At 38.7% G+C, this 17849-nt stretch overlaps 1 protein-coding gene across 5 annotated transcripts in view; it reads right to left on the reverse strand.

Annotated features, from left to right (window-relative positions):
• The window catches only part of LOC139449330 (microtubule-associated tumor suppressor candidate 2 homolog), a 167510-nt gene that overhangs the window by 119848 nt on the left and 29813 nt on the right, over window positions 1–17849 (reverse strand). Inside the window, exon 1 of one of the 5 annotated variants that reach the window (XM_071230638.1) lies at window positions 12169–12237. The exons of 3 other annotated variants lie outside the window; for them this stretch is intronic. In XM_071230638.1, the coding sequence (XP_071086739.1) occupies window positions 12169–12237 (69 nt within the window). Of the gene's footprint in view, window positions 1–103; window positions 235–12168; window positions 12238–17849 lie in introns of those variants that run through there. One more of the 5 variants, XM_071230640.1, reaches the window with a different exon arrangement.

The following is a 17849-nucleotide window of genomic DNA, read 5'->3' on the forward strand; positions in this document are numbered from 1 at the left end:
TAACACTCGGCTTCAGATTATGGCTATCAGTAACAAAGTGAGTCTGTTGACCTAAAAACCTAAAACAGTAAACACTCAATGGTTATTCCAGCGCCATCCTTACCATAGTGTGCTTGTATCACATTCAGTCAACAACAATGTGGCACAGTGAGATCCATCCCTTGTGAGAGACAACCTGTTACTACACAGTGATAATCCCAGCGTGTGTTACGGCAGTCCACAGTCAACTGATGTATGCTATACGTCCCAGTGTCATCAAGCCAGGGCTGATGCAGCATATCATTACTCTAAGAAGGTAAAATCAGGTCACCAATGACATCACAGGTCACAATCAGCTTCCAATCAATTTCTCGATGTCTGTAAGATAACTATTTGAATTAAATTCTCACTCCAAGACACAAACGAAGCATCGGTTGTCAGATGTACGGTGTTCTGTCCCAGTAACTACGTGTGATAACGTTCTGTCGCTGTCAATATGTGCATACAGTACCAACCTCAGAAATCAATAACGAATAATTTATCATAGGAAATCACCACGCGTATAGTGCAATGGCAACGTATGTTGCAAGAGAGGACTATGAAATCAACATCTGTCCAGTGTATACATTATCCAAACACATTTATTTACACTGTTAAACATGGTTTTGATACTAATCCCACCATGTCAAGACAGTGATGATAGACTCATTATATATTAACCAAGAAAGCGTGGGATACGGACAACAATCCTTCTGCCCATCATACTCGTTGCCTAGCAACCAATCAATTCCTGGTCTTCAGATATGGATTGCAGCTTTAAGTGATTGGAACGTGAACAATTTACGCATCATTTGAATTGCTGAACATATAAGGAAATCAGTTCTCTAAAGAGTGATCTAAGTGTGTCATCGGGTGCTGTAGGGGCTGAGTGTAGGTCAACCTTTGACACGTTGTGATACAAGATAATGCGAAGGGTATGGCACAGGCATGGCAATCAGTGTGTGAATCTAACCAAGGTGATCGTTAACAATCCAGGTATTCAAGCTTGAAACAGGAAATGTCGACAAATTTGTCGACTGAAAAATGATTGGTAATGTGAGAGTTAGTCCTTTTGTAAATGGCTGTTTATGGGAGTTTATGGCTATTTTACAATGATTTTATGCTTGTACTAACATCTTATAGCCAGATTATAGTCAACAGATTCAAAGGGTTTACACAGATAGAAATACTGTCCAGATGGTAAACCTGCACAGGTGAAACACTCTCATGACTTACAAATGTAACTAAAGTATATAATATGTAAGAGTAGCCTATTGTAGGACATTTTCATACTTTTTATGTTCATATTACTATCAGACAAATGTATCAGACAATTACTGGTCACTACCAATATTTCTATAAAATGAACTATCAATTTATTGCTGCTTCATAATTTCTCTACGGAATCAATATTGCTCAAAAGTTTCTATTCAGGCTTCATATGATTTGAGTAATATGACAAATATAATTAAAATAAAATAAAAAATGAAACAGTTAAATATAAAATCAGAGTATTTTCTCTTTTAATCCAGTCAGTGTTATTGTATTACAAACTCATAATTAAGTTTCAAGAGAGGAGTAATTCCTGTTTTCTATGAAATTATATATGGAATAAATATCTGCATGACATGAAAAAATTCAGAGTTTTATAAGAATTATTGTGTATCTGAAGAGAATGTATACTTTCACAGAAATATACTCAAGCTTGTCTATCAACCTGTGACAGCTGGTTGCTCTCTTCGCAGGCGAGACTAGTTCTTTCAACATTTTTGCTAAACTGACAAAGAAAGAAACACTATGTCAACAGAAGGCTGCATGGTATGTAAGACATCTTGTCCAATATTGCTTGATGAATTTGAAAAAAATTACAGATTAAATTTGAATTCTATTACGGCACCTCAAACACCTTAATTTTTTAGAAGATTTGAACAATATACTTCATTTATCATCACAGCAGTGCTTGAATTAATAAGGATTCTAAATACTTGGTACAAATGAGCGATGCTCAGAGTGGCATACTTGATTTATTCGTCTAAAAAAGAAAAGGAAACAAGTAGTTCTTTGTTTGTTTGTTCATTGTTCGACGCCACACTCAGCATGCTCAGCAATATTACAGCTATATGAAGGCGATCTGTAAATAATCGAGTCTGGACCAGAAAATCCAGCGATTGACGTCATGAGCATCGATCCACACAATTGGGATACGATGACATGCATCAACCAAGTCAGCGATCCTGACCACCCAATCCCATTAGTTGCCTCTTATGACAAGCATAGTCGCTTAAGTACTTCTAATTAACAATTTTTTTGTGAAACAGTGAGTGAGTTAAAGTTTAACGTCACATCAGCAATATTTCAGCCATAACGTGACGATTTTTGTGAAACAGCCTGTTCAGAGCGATATATGTTTTACATTAAAGCCAATATAACACACATTTAGGCACATAAGTTGTCACTACCCATCATCTTACAACCAACATTCAGACCCTGCATCGCCACTGACGTTATTGTTGTGACATGCCTTCCAAATGTTACCTCAATATATAGAGAAAGAAAACAGCCTCTCAAGACTCAAATATGCTCATGGTGAAATGGGGTTTAACCTATTGTTCAAGCTAATAGCATTAATGTAGCGATGTATATGCACTGTGCATACTACTTGTGGCTGCTTGTACAAGTCCAGACTAATACTGATTTTATAGTGCTAACCCACTGACATACCATCCTGCACTTTTACATGGCTACCCCACTCAGACTCTGTATACTCTGAGCCGACCAGTCTTGGTTTTATCACCTTGATGCCGAGTGCCAGACAGGGTAAAAACAAGTACTATTTTATAACGTCTTGTGGTTTGACACATCCGCGGATCGAACCATCGACCTTACATTCTCCTCAAATATGCTCATACTTTTTGTGACTTTTCTTTATTCAGGAAATAATTTTACAGTCAAATTAAGGTTGGACTGGGACTCCCAGAAAAGTTTCACAAGTCGTTCTCTTGATGGAATCAAACCCGAGTTTTCAATCAAGCCACAAGCAAGCACTTTTATTACTAGTTTCTATACCTCATTAACTATGATTGACGATGCCCATTTCATTGCCACAGGCTCCTATAATAGAAGTTCGATCAGAACGCATATTTGCATGTTTGCAAAAATGAATAAAAGAAAAACATGGCCTTGAGCTATGGAGTTTCATGTTAAATTATGCTTTAAAGCATCAACATTGCTTGAACCTACATAAAGTAACATTCCTTTCATTTCAATGGAAGGACTCCCAAGCAACGCCTGCATATTCATGCTATGGCACAATACATCAGAAATAAAAAAACAATATGTAAAAAAAACCAAGTGAAAGAAAACCTAGGGAAAAATACATTTTTGTTTTGTTTTTGTGCATAACCAATAATTTGTTGGGATTCTGGGTTAGATAGGGTCCACAGCAACTTATGCTTGTTGTTAGAAGCAATTTCATGGATCTGCATTGGTGATTTGGTTGATTGTGAGTCATTGAGATGTTGCTCATTATAACAATCACTGGTTTGTCTGGCCCACACTTGATTATTTACAGGCTGCTACCTAATAGCTGGATCTTAGCTGAGTGCAGTGACCAACAACAAATGAGAATTTATTTGAAACCCTTAAATATTCATCACATCTGTAAGTTTTCATAACATCCACCTCCGACATCTTCAGCAACCCATGCTTGTCGTAAAAGGCGACTATGCTTGTCAGATCAGGTGGTTAGGCTTGCTGGCTTGATTGATGCATGTCATCGTATCCCAATTGCATGGATCGATGCTCATGATGTCAATCACTAGACTGTCTGGTCCAGATAATTATTTACAGACCCCTGTCATATACCGGTAGCTGGAATATTGCTGAGTTTGGCATTAAACAACAAACAAACAAATTAACAGACTGCTGCCACATAGCTGGAACATAGTTTAGTGCAGTGATAAACAGCAATGAGAATTTATTTGAGACCCTTAAATTTTGATCACATCAGTAACTTATCAAATGTTAAAAGATATCATAAAGCCTACACATCCATCTACAAATATTTCTTAAGGTTATGCTACCTTACACAGGTAGATTTGGGTGGGGTCTACACTAATTGATTAACTCCCTTGTGTCATTCCAAGTTTCGATAGAAGTAAGGAACACATTGTGTACTGCAGAGACTGTTTGCTGCTCAATTACACAGCTGTGTCGCAAATTAAAGGATCAACTGGCAATGGCAAGGGGCCAATACAAATCTGTGAGTGTCAAGCGTGGGCAGAGCACATCTTCATTACCTGAAATCTGGGTGTTAACCTTTAAAGTCTAACTTATATTGTCTGGGCTATTACAGGAGGCTGTTGATGAACGCATGGCTGAGTGAGAATGGGCTGTTGACAGGTGTTATCTGGGACATCGTAATGTAAATGTCTCCAGTTATCTATACCCTGTCTCTTTCATGTACAGTTTCAATGCTGTGTCAGCTCTATGTACAGGGGCGCTGTAATGATACAATTTGCCGTATATGATACAGTGAGATTGAGATACTATACACAGTAGGAAAATAATTATGGCCTCCTATTCCATCATCGGACTGAATGACTCAGTGCCCAGACAGCCAAAACATTTTTTGCAAAATGGAGTTGGGTGGTGGTGGTGGCTTGTTGTTTAACACCGCACTCAGCAATATCCCAGCTATATGACGGAGATCTGTAAATAATTTAGTCTGGACCAGACAATCCAGTGATTAATATAATGATCATCGATCCAATTGGGTTTTATGACATTTAGCAATATTCCAGCAATATTATTGTGGGAAATATCAGTAAAGCCACTGTAAACGGTTTCACAATTTGTGGGCTATCGAGTGAGTGAGTATGGTTTTACGCCGCTTTTAGCAATATTCCAGCAATATAACGATTGGGGACACCAAAAACACACATCGTACCCATGTCGGGAATCGAACCCAAGCCATCGGCATGAGGAGCGTAAGCATTACACACGGAATAATTAAATGGAATCAATTAACAATGGTTTGATTATTTTCTTTAAATCATCCCAAATTATTTATTTGCAAAGTACAATGTTCACACCTTAAGTATGTATTGTGTACAGACAAATATGTTACTCATGTCTTGGCACAAAGTTTTAAACATCTTTAACAGAAGGGTCGACGTGATGAATCACACAATTTCGTATTTATAATAAATTTGCCCTTTTCCCTATTCATTCTTAGTTTAGGCACAGAGATATTTTTTATTTTTTCATTTTTTTGTACATAAAATAGTATGCAACAAGAGGGAGTAAGAATCATGTGAGAATCGAACAAACCAAAGGTTGATAGCAGGAGCACCAATCCATACAGCAAATGTTCAAACAGATCACTCACTCTGTGTAATCAAATGATTCTTTAGGGAGCACAGGGGGCACAGTCGTCTAAGTCTCCGTAATTCGCTGTGCAGAGTTGCATCCCTTAGGCATGCCAGAAACCTATGATTGTGAGTTTGAATCCCTGTTGTTTCTAGGTTTGTCAACACCACACCTATGCTTGTGGGCATCACTTCAGGCTTTCCGCCCAACATCAAGCCATGGTACAAGGCATTGCACTAAACGTCTGAGACCTGCATCACTTCGGGCTTTGCCTCAACATTAAGCTGACATGCCATGATAAAACTGGAATACTGTTCAAAGCAGCACGAGTCCCAACTCACTTGCTCCTAACTTCAGTCATCTGAGCAATCTCATGTTTTCTCACCTACCTTGCTCCAGAATATTGGCACAATAAATATCAAAACACATAGTTTCAATGTGTATACCACAAATGTGAGTCATGGACATCATGCAATCCAGAATAGACCTCTCAATGTTCCCAAAGATCCACCTTCCAGATTATGGTAAAAAATAACTTCAATATACCAAATTGGATTTGATGTTTTTATAGATGAAAAAGGAATAAACTATTGAAAAAAAATATTGGTTCATATTGAGATAGCCAACATAACATTACAGCTAAGTAGAATCAATTTGCTTTCACTGTCTTATCAAACAGCATAGTATTGTACCCAAACTAAAAGCCTGCAATAATGAAACAGCAATATATCATGGCAGCTTGTAAGTCCTCAAGAAAGTGCAGAGCAAACAAAGCAGTTTGTCAGGTATATAAGTCACCAGTAAGTGCCAATGGCGGAAAATGCTACCTCATATGTTACAGATACTGAGATAGTTCTTTAGGGGGCTTTTCTGTCAGAGGCAGAGCCAGAATTTTGAAAAAGGTGGGGTACACATGATACCCAAGTCACGAAGTGACTCACCATCTACACATGCCCTTTGGATCAGTCAGTGTCTGATATTTGTTTCTTTGTTGTTTAACGACACACTGGGCTATATTCCAGTTATATGATCTGTGGTCTGTAAATAATCAAGTCTGGACTAGACAATCCTAAGATCAATATTGTGACCAACAATCCACTTCATCAGAGTACAATGACATGCCATCAATGAGTCAGTGAGTGAGTATGGTTTTAAGCCGCTTTTAGCAATATTCCAGCAATATCACGGCGGGGGACACCAGAAATGGGCTTCACACATTGTACCCATGTCGGGAATCGAGTCTTGGTCTTCGGCCTGACGAGCGAACGCTTTAACCACTAGGCTACCCAATCTGCCCCTGCCATCAACAAAAATCAGTTTATATCAGCAATCTTTCCTTCTTTCAAGCCTCACACATAATTAGCCTTGGGGAATTATTTAAAAAATTCTTCACCCGAAAGCGTTATAAGACCCTGCTGTCTACAATGAAATCAATTTGTCTAACAACTCATTATAAGTATGTGGTGCCTTCCATGGAAATACTATTCTCATAGCCTAAATATACCAGCATAAGTCATACAGGTATTTCCAGTGCACTGTCAGACACATACCATTGTAACCCATTCATGGCCAACGTATCCTCACTATGTTGCGAGTAGAGACAGTCTCGGAATCAGGATATCCTTCATGCCACATTCCCCTAGCTGATCTAACCTTGCCTCCAAATGTCAAGATCACCTGGATCACTACAAGTCAAGAGGTGTTATATCCTTTCCTGGCGAGGGCGTGCCACTGCTGCATAACAAAACATCAGCAAAGGTGAATGGGTTCCCCCACTATCTCTAGTGCCATGGACTGTGACATGGGTTTAGGCCTGGTACAGGGAAACCAGAGGTCAATGGTCACAATATCTACATCATTCAAGATTCTTGCTTGTTTGTTTGTTGTTTAACACCCCACTCAGCAATATTCCAGCTGATGGTGGTCTGTAAATAATCGAGTCTGGACCAGACAATCCAGTGATTGACATCATGAGCATCGTTCCACACAGTTGGGATACGATGACATGCATCAACCAAGACAGTAGGCCTGACCACCCAATCCTGTTAGTTGCCTCTTAGGACTTGTTTGTGTGATTGTTAAATCAATGTTTGTTAGTAATGTCATATTCTCCAAAATTAAGTGTCCTGGGTGCTTAGTACATTGACAGAGGGGACAAGTTAACTTTTACGACAAGCATAGTCGCCTTTTAGACATACATGGATTGCTGAAGACCTATTCTACCCCGGATCTTCAAGAGTTCAAGATTATTGCACTTACAAAGCAACATCACACTGCTGGGATTCAGTGTAATACTTCATTAGCCAGGTCACAGGAGTTGGGATTAAACACTTCTTTGAGGAAAGCCCAAAGGGATGCAGGCCTTAGACATTTATAACTTTGGTGAAACCCACGAACATGGGTATGTTGCAGACAAACCTAGAACATAATCAGAGCAAACCGGGTTTCAAACCCACAATGATGGGTTTCTGACATGCCCACAGGATGCAAATCTGCACAGCGAATTGCGGTGTCTTAGCCACTTGGAGACCGTGCCCTAGTCCTGCACCATGACCGTGGAATACCGTGCCCCCATGGGAAGAGGAAAGCCCAAAGGGATGCCCAAGATCACAGAACAAAGATACATCAAAACCTCGACTGCCATTTGATTATTTTTAACAGTATCAAGCATGTCAGTTTGATGAGGATTGAGGAAAGCCCCAAAATACACAGGTCATAAGAATTCACATCTTTGTTTAAACCCACAAACACTGGCACGTTTAACATAAACCAAGGATGATAATCAGCCTCAATCTGGGATCTGAACCCACAGCATGCCGAGGGATAAAACACTGCAGTGTGTTGCAACACCTTAGACCACTGGACCAACCATACCCTGCAACATTCTTAATACTGGATCTCTCCAACTGAGTGTGAATGTTGTTTTATGCAACAGTCAACACTATTCCAGCTATGTCATGGTGACCTCTAAATGTGTCTGGACAAAGCAAGCAGAGTAAAATGGTCACAATCAGCAAGGTCACACATTGTCACAATTACTGTCTCATTTTATTCAACTCTTATGATAAGTACATGAGTAATGTATGTGGATTCATTCTGACACGGAATCTCCAAAGGTCGAATTCATTTACCAGGGTTTTTCTACTAGAGCAGTGTTCATCTCACTCACTCACTCACTCAATGAAAAGGATAAAGGTCACATTTAATTATAAATTCTCACTTACTCACTCACACTATTTATAAATCACTCTTTCACAATCCATTCCCAAACAAATGTCTGAGGGCTGCTTGAAACATGATCAATTTGGAAACTGTTTGATCCTGAACATGGTCTGTCTACACAAATCTTTGAAACAAGAAGCTCGAAAACATTCGGCTGAGAAGGAACAAATGGTTTCCTGTCTTGAGAGGCTAACAGTCATGCCTTCCCATCAAGCACCACCACAGCTATCACTACATGCTATCCACAGAGATTATCATGATGCCTTGATAAAATGTCTGTTAATACTGCCAGCAATAATAAGTCTTAAAGAAAATAGCAGCATATTTTCCTGTTGTTCAAAGAAGGAATGCACTTCAGGAATTCTTTGCTGAAAATTGAATTATGTCAAGAATGTTTGTCACTTTAGCTGCCAAAAGATAAAAGTACGTAATTTTGAAAGAATAATTGTAAACCCTTGACAAAACTTAAACACAAGAACCTACGCACTAACTATAGGTTTTTTAACATACTTTTTGAGCAGGAGAAATTCATCAGTCCTTAAGATGGTGTTTGAAAGAAAACCTTTCAAATACAATGTATTGTTTATACTGGGAAGGTGGGGTAGCCTTATGGCTCAACTCATATTCTTTATTGAATTTAAAGACATTCAGCTTTTCAGTACATGATCATTTAAAGAAAACACAGGCAAAAGAAGTGATAATAATAAATACATACAAGGAGACCATTATACAGAATGATAACATTTCACTTAATTGATGGGATTTATAAAGGTAATTTCCTGAATTCAATTACCAGGTTAATTCCCCCTACATGTGTGAATCCCAGTTCTGGTGTCCCAGCTGTGATATTTCTGCAATATTACTTAAAGTGGCCCAAAACCATACTCTCTAACTCACTTATTTCTACTTATCCTGAAACGTTCGTATTTTATGTTCTGACTGTGGACTGAGTACCAGTTCCTGATGCTGTTGATAGTCTCCACTGGCTGAAGTCCAGTGCTACGAGGACGAACAACAACACAACTTGTACAACTACACTATAGGGAAACTCAGTCCTACACCTTGACTACAGAATATCAGCATTTAATACAAAATTGGTCCAGATGATAAACACAGGCAATCTTGCAGATAATCACATTTTGGGCAGAACTCATGTAGAGTTTTGCATTAATCTGCCACAGAATTCGTCAAAAACATTGCAGAATTTTAACTGGTTTTAAACATGTAAACAGATATTTATTTTGTTTTGAAGTGAATTTTTACTGTTATATTACTGCTTACCGAAAGTGCATGCCTGTATGTTTACACAAGTGATCTTCAGAGTCACTTCAATAAACTATTCTAGCTGTGGGTACATTTATCATAAAAATGCCTGCCACAAGTCAAACAGGTGAAAAACTACTAAATTCATGAAAACTAAGCTAAAGTTCGCAGACCTGTGTGCAAAATTATCAAAATTTGATTGGAGAATTTACAAAAATGGCCTGCAGAATTTGATTTTGGGGGGCTGCAGAATATAGTGAGGACTGACAGGGGGTCTATTTTAACCCAGAGTCCTAACTGGGAGACATGCCTGAAGTACAGGGCCCACTTGTACAAAGCGATTTTAGTGCTATGGGAGTTACGATCATCTTAGCGCTGAGATTGCTTTATACAAGTGGGTCCAGGGTGCCGTTGTACAAAACAATCTTAGCGCAACAATGATCGTAAGCCTATGTTAAGTATGGGAGTTTCGATCACCTTAGCGCTAAGATCACTTTGTACAACGGCACCGAGGTTCCCTATTCTGACCAGGAATCTCCGCAGGGAGATGATCATGGCATACAGGGAACACATTCTAACCCGGAATCTACAGGAACAAAAAGATTACAATGAACGTCATGATAACTCACCTTGATGTTTTTTCATCAAGAGATAATTTCAGACAAATTACTCTCAAAATAAACATGGGGGACTTCAACAGAGTATTTTCTTTCGAGTTTCGTCTCAACGATCAAATGCTGTATGTAAGCCATGGCTATTATGAGGCACCACTCTCATTTCTTTAACAGACACCAGCAAGTGGTTGCTAGTATTGATGTCTGAAGACCAGACCATGGATCTAATTAAGTTTCGTAATCATGCAGGCAAAACTTTTTTTCTATGGCATTTTTTTCATTTTGGCAGAAAAACATGTCCCATTTTATTGCTAATGAAATATTAATCAAAAAGGAATCATAATTAAAGGAGTCATTACCATTTGCTCAATTATAAAGTAATTAAATACGCGAGAGAGTGAGTATGGTTTTAACTGGGCTTTCAGCAATATTCCAGCAATATCACGGCAGGGTCACAATGTACCCATGAGGGAAATCAAACTGGATTTTCAGCATGAGAGAATGCCTTAGCAACTATGCTACCCCACCACCCAAAGAAACCCAAGGTATAATTCTATGATTGTAAAATGTGAGGGGAAATGAGGTTATTATCACATGTTTTAGAGTCAGATTTTAGAGTGAGTGAGTGAGTGAGTGAGGCTTTACGCCGCTCTTAGTAATATTCCAGCAATATCATGGTTGGGGACACCAGAAATGGTCTTCACACATTGTACCCATGTGGGAATTCAAACCTGGGCCTTCAGTGTGATGAACGAAAACTTTAACCACTAGGCTACCCCACCGCCCCAAGTAAGAGAGTGATAAGTGAATTGTGTTGAATAACGCTTAATAGTTATATCACAATGCCTTGTAGCATGGCTGGATGTGGGAGGAAAGACGGAATTGATGCAGGTTTACCCACAAGCATGGGTGTAGTGCTGATAAACCCTAGAAACATAAGCAGAGCAATCTGGGAACCCATGATCACAGGTTTCCGGCAAGCCTACAGTCAATTGTTGCACCTCAGAGGTCTGTGCCAACTGTGCCCCATCACCTCTCATGACAAGCCCTGGGTCCTTGGTACCCACTGCACAATCCCCACCCCAATGTCTTGTTCCTCTACACAACCCCTACCCCCAATGTCTTGTACCTCTACACAACCCCTACCCCCAATGTCTTGTTCCTCTACACAACCCCTACCCCCAATGTCTTGTACCTCTACACAATCCCCACTCCAATGTCTTGTTCCTCTACACAACCCCTACCCCCAATGTCTTGTTCCTCTACACAACCCCTACCCCCAATGTCTTAAACCCCTACAAAAAAAACACCCCCAATGTCATAGCCCCACACATTCCCCACCCCTAATGTTGGAGCCCTACCCAATCCCCAACCCAATGTCTTGTACCTCTACACAATCATCACCCCAATGTCTTGTACCCCTTCCCAATCCCAACCCCAATGTCTTGTACCTCTACCCAATCCCCACCCCAATGTCTTCTACCTCTACCCAATCCCCACCCCAATGTCTAGTATCCACTGCACAATCCCCACCCCAAAGTCTTGTACCTCTACCCAATCCCCACCCCAATGTCTTGTACCTCTACCCAATCCCCACCCCAATGTCTAGTACCTCTACAAAATCCCCACCCCGAATGTTGTACTCTAACACAATCCCTAACCCAATGCCTGTACCACCTACCTCACATATGCTACCTCCAGCTGAGGATGAAAGTGTTTCCAACAAGTAACAAGGGACATTAGCAGACATAGGTAAGTAAGCTCTGGCTTTTGCCAACCGCAATATGCTCTCAGGACCATACACAAGTACAAGCTGTTTACATTTGAAACAAATCTTATCAGTCAATTGAAGCAAATCAGCTAGGGTAACCAGATCCCTGATAGGACCCCACACTGGGACTTGAGCGTAGATTGTCTAGGCATTACATGGGCCTTGCGTTATTGCTAGTTAATTGTGGCTTTATGCCTTTACCATGCCTGTCACTCAATTCACACGATCTATGTATTAAGTATAGGACAATACAACATGTTTTATATCAATTTGGCATTGTTACGATTTGGTTGATAGGTTTACTGGGTAATAAAGCTGATTACCGTATTTGACTATCAGTGAGTGAGTGAGGTGAGTTTAACGCCACTTTTAACAGTATCACAGTTATATTAGGCGTGTCAGCTTAATGTTAGAGGAAAGCCCGAAGTGATGCAGGTCTAAGACGCACAATCATAGGTTTCTGGTTGTGCCAAAGGGACGCAACTCTGCACAGCGAATCGCAGCGCCTTAGACGACTGGGCCACCCGTGCCCCCCTATTTGACTATCAAGCACAGAGGGTGCAGAAACATGTCTTAAACAGTGGACCCTTATTAGATAGTGTATGAGTTGGGATGTATACCACTTTTAGCAATATTCAAGCAATATCATGGTAGTGGACACTTAAACAGGGCTCCACATATTGCACCCATGTGGGGAATCAAACCCAGTCATCAGCATGATAAGCAAACACTTTAACCACAAGGCTAGCCGGCTGTCCAGCCTTTATTAAGGACTACATATTCCACTTTTTACAAGGTTAAACATTAAACTAATTTCAAATAAATATAAAACATCTATGACACTACTGAAGATGTCTTATCAGTAGTACATGGGCTACCTTCAATTTCACAGAGTTCTAGTTTGTGGAATATGATCATGAGATACACAGTTCAATTCCCAAAATGGGTACAAAGTGTGAAGCCCATTTCTGGTGTCCTCCACCATGTTATTGCTGAAATATTGCTAGAAGTTGCGTAAAACCATTCACTCACTCAAGAGATACAGACATGTCCAAAGATTAAATTAAAGCTGAAACAATTTGAATAACCAATTGTTGGAATATACAACTTCATTTACTAGAACAACTTTTGTGAGTATCATTCCTAGCTACAACATGTACGATACTATTTAACATGTTTAACTCCAAAATAAAGTTCAAAGCAAAAAATAAACAAGTCCTGTTCATGAGTTAAACATTGTTCAATATTGTCTGTGACAAAAACCAAAGTTCAATAATGAAAAAGAACTACAAGGGGGCCTACTGCCTGCTCAGGAGTAATGAATGTATTCTTCAATATTTTATGTGAAAATAAGCTACAAATGCAAACATAAACCAATAAAAATGATACTTTTACATAAAATATATATAAATATTGCAGTTTTACCGGACAAATCCGCAAACAAATAATCAATTTGTCTTAATCCTAACTATCATTAACCTCAACAAAAGCATTTTACAGATACTGTCAGCTCATCCTGAAATTGTTGAAACCAAGCTAATTATTCCAGCACGCTAATTTCATAAACAGAATATACATCATTTACACATACAGTAACTACAGTTATAACACACTGGAAGGGACCACTAATTTCAGTTCATAATAACCGTTGTTAGTTATAAGCATATTTTGAGCATATATACAAAAAATGGTTGGGACTAAAAAATAAGTTTGTTATATCGGTCAGTTCATTATAAGTGTGTTCGTTATAAACATAGTTTACTGTATATTCATGCCTGTCACAGATGGCATCATAACATAATAAGCTTCACCACTGACAACATCTTGCACTCTTACCTTGGGTTAAAAACGATCAGAAAATGGTTTTGGCAAACTACCAAGGAATTATTTCTCACATTATTACACAAGCTAGTTGACAAAAGACTGATCATAGCAAATATCTGCAAACCAGTTGCAGAAAATAATTTCCTGAAAAATTTAAGACTACATTTCAAAATCAACATTCAAGGATATGATAAAGATGATAAAAAGATTGCATTAATTTTGGCCCTGAAGCAAACTTTACAAAAATCAAAACAAAGACAAGTCCACAAGCAGACGACATCACATATGCGAGTGTCATCACTTGCAGATGGTTGAAACCTGTCATGAGAGAGAAAGTGCAGCTGAACTGACTGCAGACAAGTTATAAAAGTGAACATTTTGGCTACACGTTGATCCTTGAAGAAAAACTATTAGTCAACAGTGCCAGCAAAACAAGAAACTCCACATCTCACTGCAAAATACTCACACAACTACTGGAGGCTCTCCAGAAATCTGTACATAATTCTCGCTAGAACAACCACTGCAGAGACCGATCGCGAATTTGCTGTCGACTACGCTACGCAATCCAATTATCCCAAATTTCTCTGTCAGTGTAGCAGATGATAGCCTGTGTGGAAAACGCCACTGATCTGATGCCTGTTTCTGCAGATTCCCTTCACCTCAACCACTGAATAACACCAGGAGCAGACGCCAAAAAAACAACTGCCAATGAGGCGGCAGAAATTGCGTCTGCTACTCTACTTTGAAAATGAAGTTGTGTACAGGTAGATAGTACTAATAGGATTGGACACTTTTCAATCAATTTGTAGGATTAACAACATTGTTTATATCAAGTGGATGAACTTGTTTTTGCCAACACTGAAAAGTGATTTATTCTTAGTTGGGCTGCGTTTGCAATTATCGATCAAGACAGGTGAAATGCACTCATAGTTAAATTCTCATACGGAAAACATGGAAAAGGAGATTTTCCTGTTTTTCATAATTATCGCCTACCGTTTCCAAAACGTTTCCTCAGAAGAAAGTTAATAATTCCAACTGAATCAACATTTCTAAAATGACCTCCATTAGGACACAATAAATAATTATCTGATTTTCATACCCCATAGCCTCACTACCAAATCTCCCTACCTACCATAAACTTATTGTTCCCCAAACAGACTAAAATAATTACTATGTGTGCTCCCTTCTTTCTTTACTTGATGAAATACAAAATGCAGCTCAACTCAACATTTACGCTTCTTGTGAATCACCTGTCGGCATGATGTACACAGATTCCATGCAAAAAAATATAATGCATCCCACAAAAATAAGAAGAAAATGAAATTAGATGAAAATCTAATAATTTATTGTGACCTGACATTACACCTGTTTTATTTAATATATTCTATGAAATAAAAGATTTAACTAAAGCAACTTCTTCAAATTTAACAAATTCTTTTAATAATCATAACTGGCAACCCAAAATAACCAACTTTGACACTGTATCTCTTTCGTCCTCTGGAGCAGACGTGACACCAGTCTCCTTGATCTGACTTATTGAAAAAACTACACAATTCACCACGACCCCTATCATGGACGGGCACCTTTTCTTAAACCAAGGAAGTATTTCTTCAACAAACTGGAGAAATTTTAAGAGCTTCGAATGAAATATCCTGTGGCTTTTAGAATTCTCTCCTCTAGATTGTGTTAGCTTTGGCGTCAGCCAAGGTTTGTTCTCAGTGGGACTAAATGTTAACACTAACTTGATATAGGAAATCTTACATATGGTGTGTTCAAAATCTTGTTTTTCTCCTAAACAAGAAACGAAGACGTCTTTAAACCAAAGGTTATCGTTAGCTATGAATCACGCTTGCAAATCAACAAAATGTCTGACAGGGAAAGGTTTTCTCCATGTCTACTACTGTTATCTCCTGTGAGAAATCATTAATTCTTCAAATCATGTTTTTAAGTTAAATACTTTCCTTATACTTTAAACATCTGACATGGCACATTTCCAGTTTGGCGCATACAGGGCCCGCTATCATTCATAAACTAGATAGTGAGGACAAAAAAATCACAAACATAAAGTGACCCTTAATTATTTAGGTGGAACTTACAATTTTAGAAGAAAACTTGCAACCTTTTCACCCAGGTGGAAGACAAGTGCAAGAACAGTATGGCATCTCAGGACAGTCATTCCTGACATTCAAATCTAGTTGGCTCGTGTTTACCATGTTATATTACCGTATTCACATGATTAAGCACCCTGTGCCAATAAGTGCCAACTGGCCAACTTCTAGATAAATCTGTAGGCAATCTTTATAAGCGTCAACAACCAAAACGCTTATATTTTGTTGAGTGTATCACAGATTTATTGTTTTACACAGAAAAAGGTAATATTATTGCCCAGTAACTTTTATCAAAAATGTTTTAGTTTCATTAACTTTTGAATCAAGCGTGTTCACTACCAATCAATCTCTGAAAACAAATTTAACTTTAAGTTAACAAACACACAAACAAGTCGTAAGAGGCAAGTAATGGGATCGGGTGGTCAGGCTCGTTGACTTGGTTGATACATGTCATCGTATCCCAATTGCATGGATCGATGCTCATGATGTCAATCACTGGGTTGTCTGGTCCAGACTCGATTACTTACAGACCACCGTCCGTCATATAGCAGGAATATTGCTGAGTGTAGCGTTAAACAAACAAACAAACAAAGTGAGACCATGAGTTTCAGGCCATAGTCAGATATATATCAGTTTCTCTCTGGTCATAAATAGGACCTGAAAAGGGAATATACATTTTTCCTTGGAGTGAGTGAGTTAAAATTTAAAATTTAACGTCACATCGGCATTATTTCAGCCATATAGCGACTTTTTTTCATGGATATATAATGTCAGATTATTATTCACCAAGGAGAATGGAACAAGATTTTTATTCATGTGATAAATTATATACAAAATCGACAGAGTGATTTAAACTAAACAGAAATACTACATTATTTATCAGTGAAATCTAAAATGGGATTTCACAACCACTTGTAAGCGGAAGCGCTATTCCTATATGTTTGCTAAACACATCTACCATGAACCACATGTTCGAAGCAAAGAGCACTCTTCAGGTGGGGAGTCAGAAATGCACTAACAGCAGCTCACCGTTAACTCGGTCCAGCGGTTATTTTCGGCTGTAAAATGTACTGGAACGACTTACAACAAAAACAAACCCATTCTCCAATTTGCCTTACAGGAACTTCCAACAGGTTGTCCGTACCAAATCACAAAGTGTTAATTTCCTGTATATCTGGAGCAGCTAAACTGGAGTTACTGTGCAAAAACACACAGGCACAGCAAGCATGTCATGCACATGTTGAAGAATATCTAGGTTGGCACATTCTTCCATTGTGCACCTACGCAGAAACAGTCTGTCCTTGTACATGTTGTAGTTCCAGAAACACATATTGTATGGCAGGAATTCTGGCTACATGTCTTTTCATCTCTGCACAAACTGTACGCCCACCGCAGATCACATTAGACATCCCCATGCACCACAGAAAATAAGGCATTCTTTGAGGATCTAGTCTCGACACATGTTTCACTGATTTGGAAAAAATTGTAACAAAATTGAACATTTTCAAAGCTGTGTTCTAATAACTACAAATCAACAGGAATTTATGTGTGATTTCAAACAAATTGGTGAAACAATCATTATTCTGTGCGAATTTTGGATTTTTTTAAAAAGTTCTATGTTTGTTTACATATATATTGCATTTAATACAATGATGCCTC

This window comes from Haliotis cracherodii, unplaced genomic scaffold, assembly GCF_022045235.1.
Source record: "Haliotis cracherodii isolate W230 unplaced genomic scaffold, xgHalCrac1.p SCAF_8, whole genome shotgun sequence".
Classification (NCBI taxonomy): Eukaryota; Metazoa; Mollusca; class Gastropoda; order Lepetellida; family Haliotidae; genus Haliotis; species Haliotis cracherodii.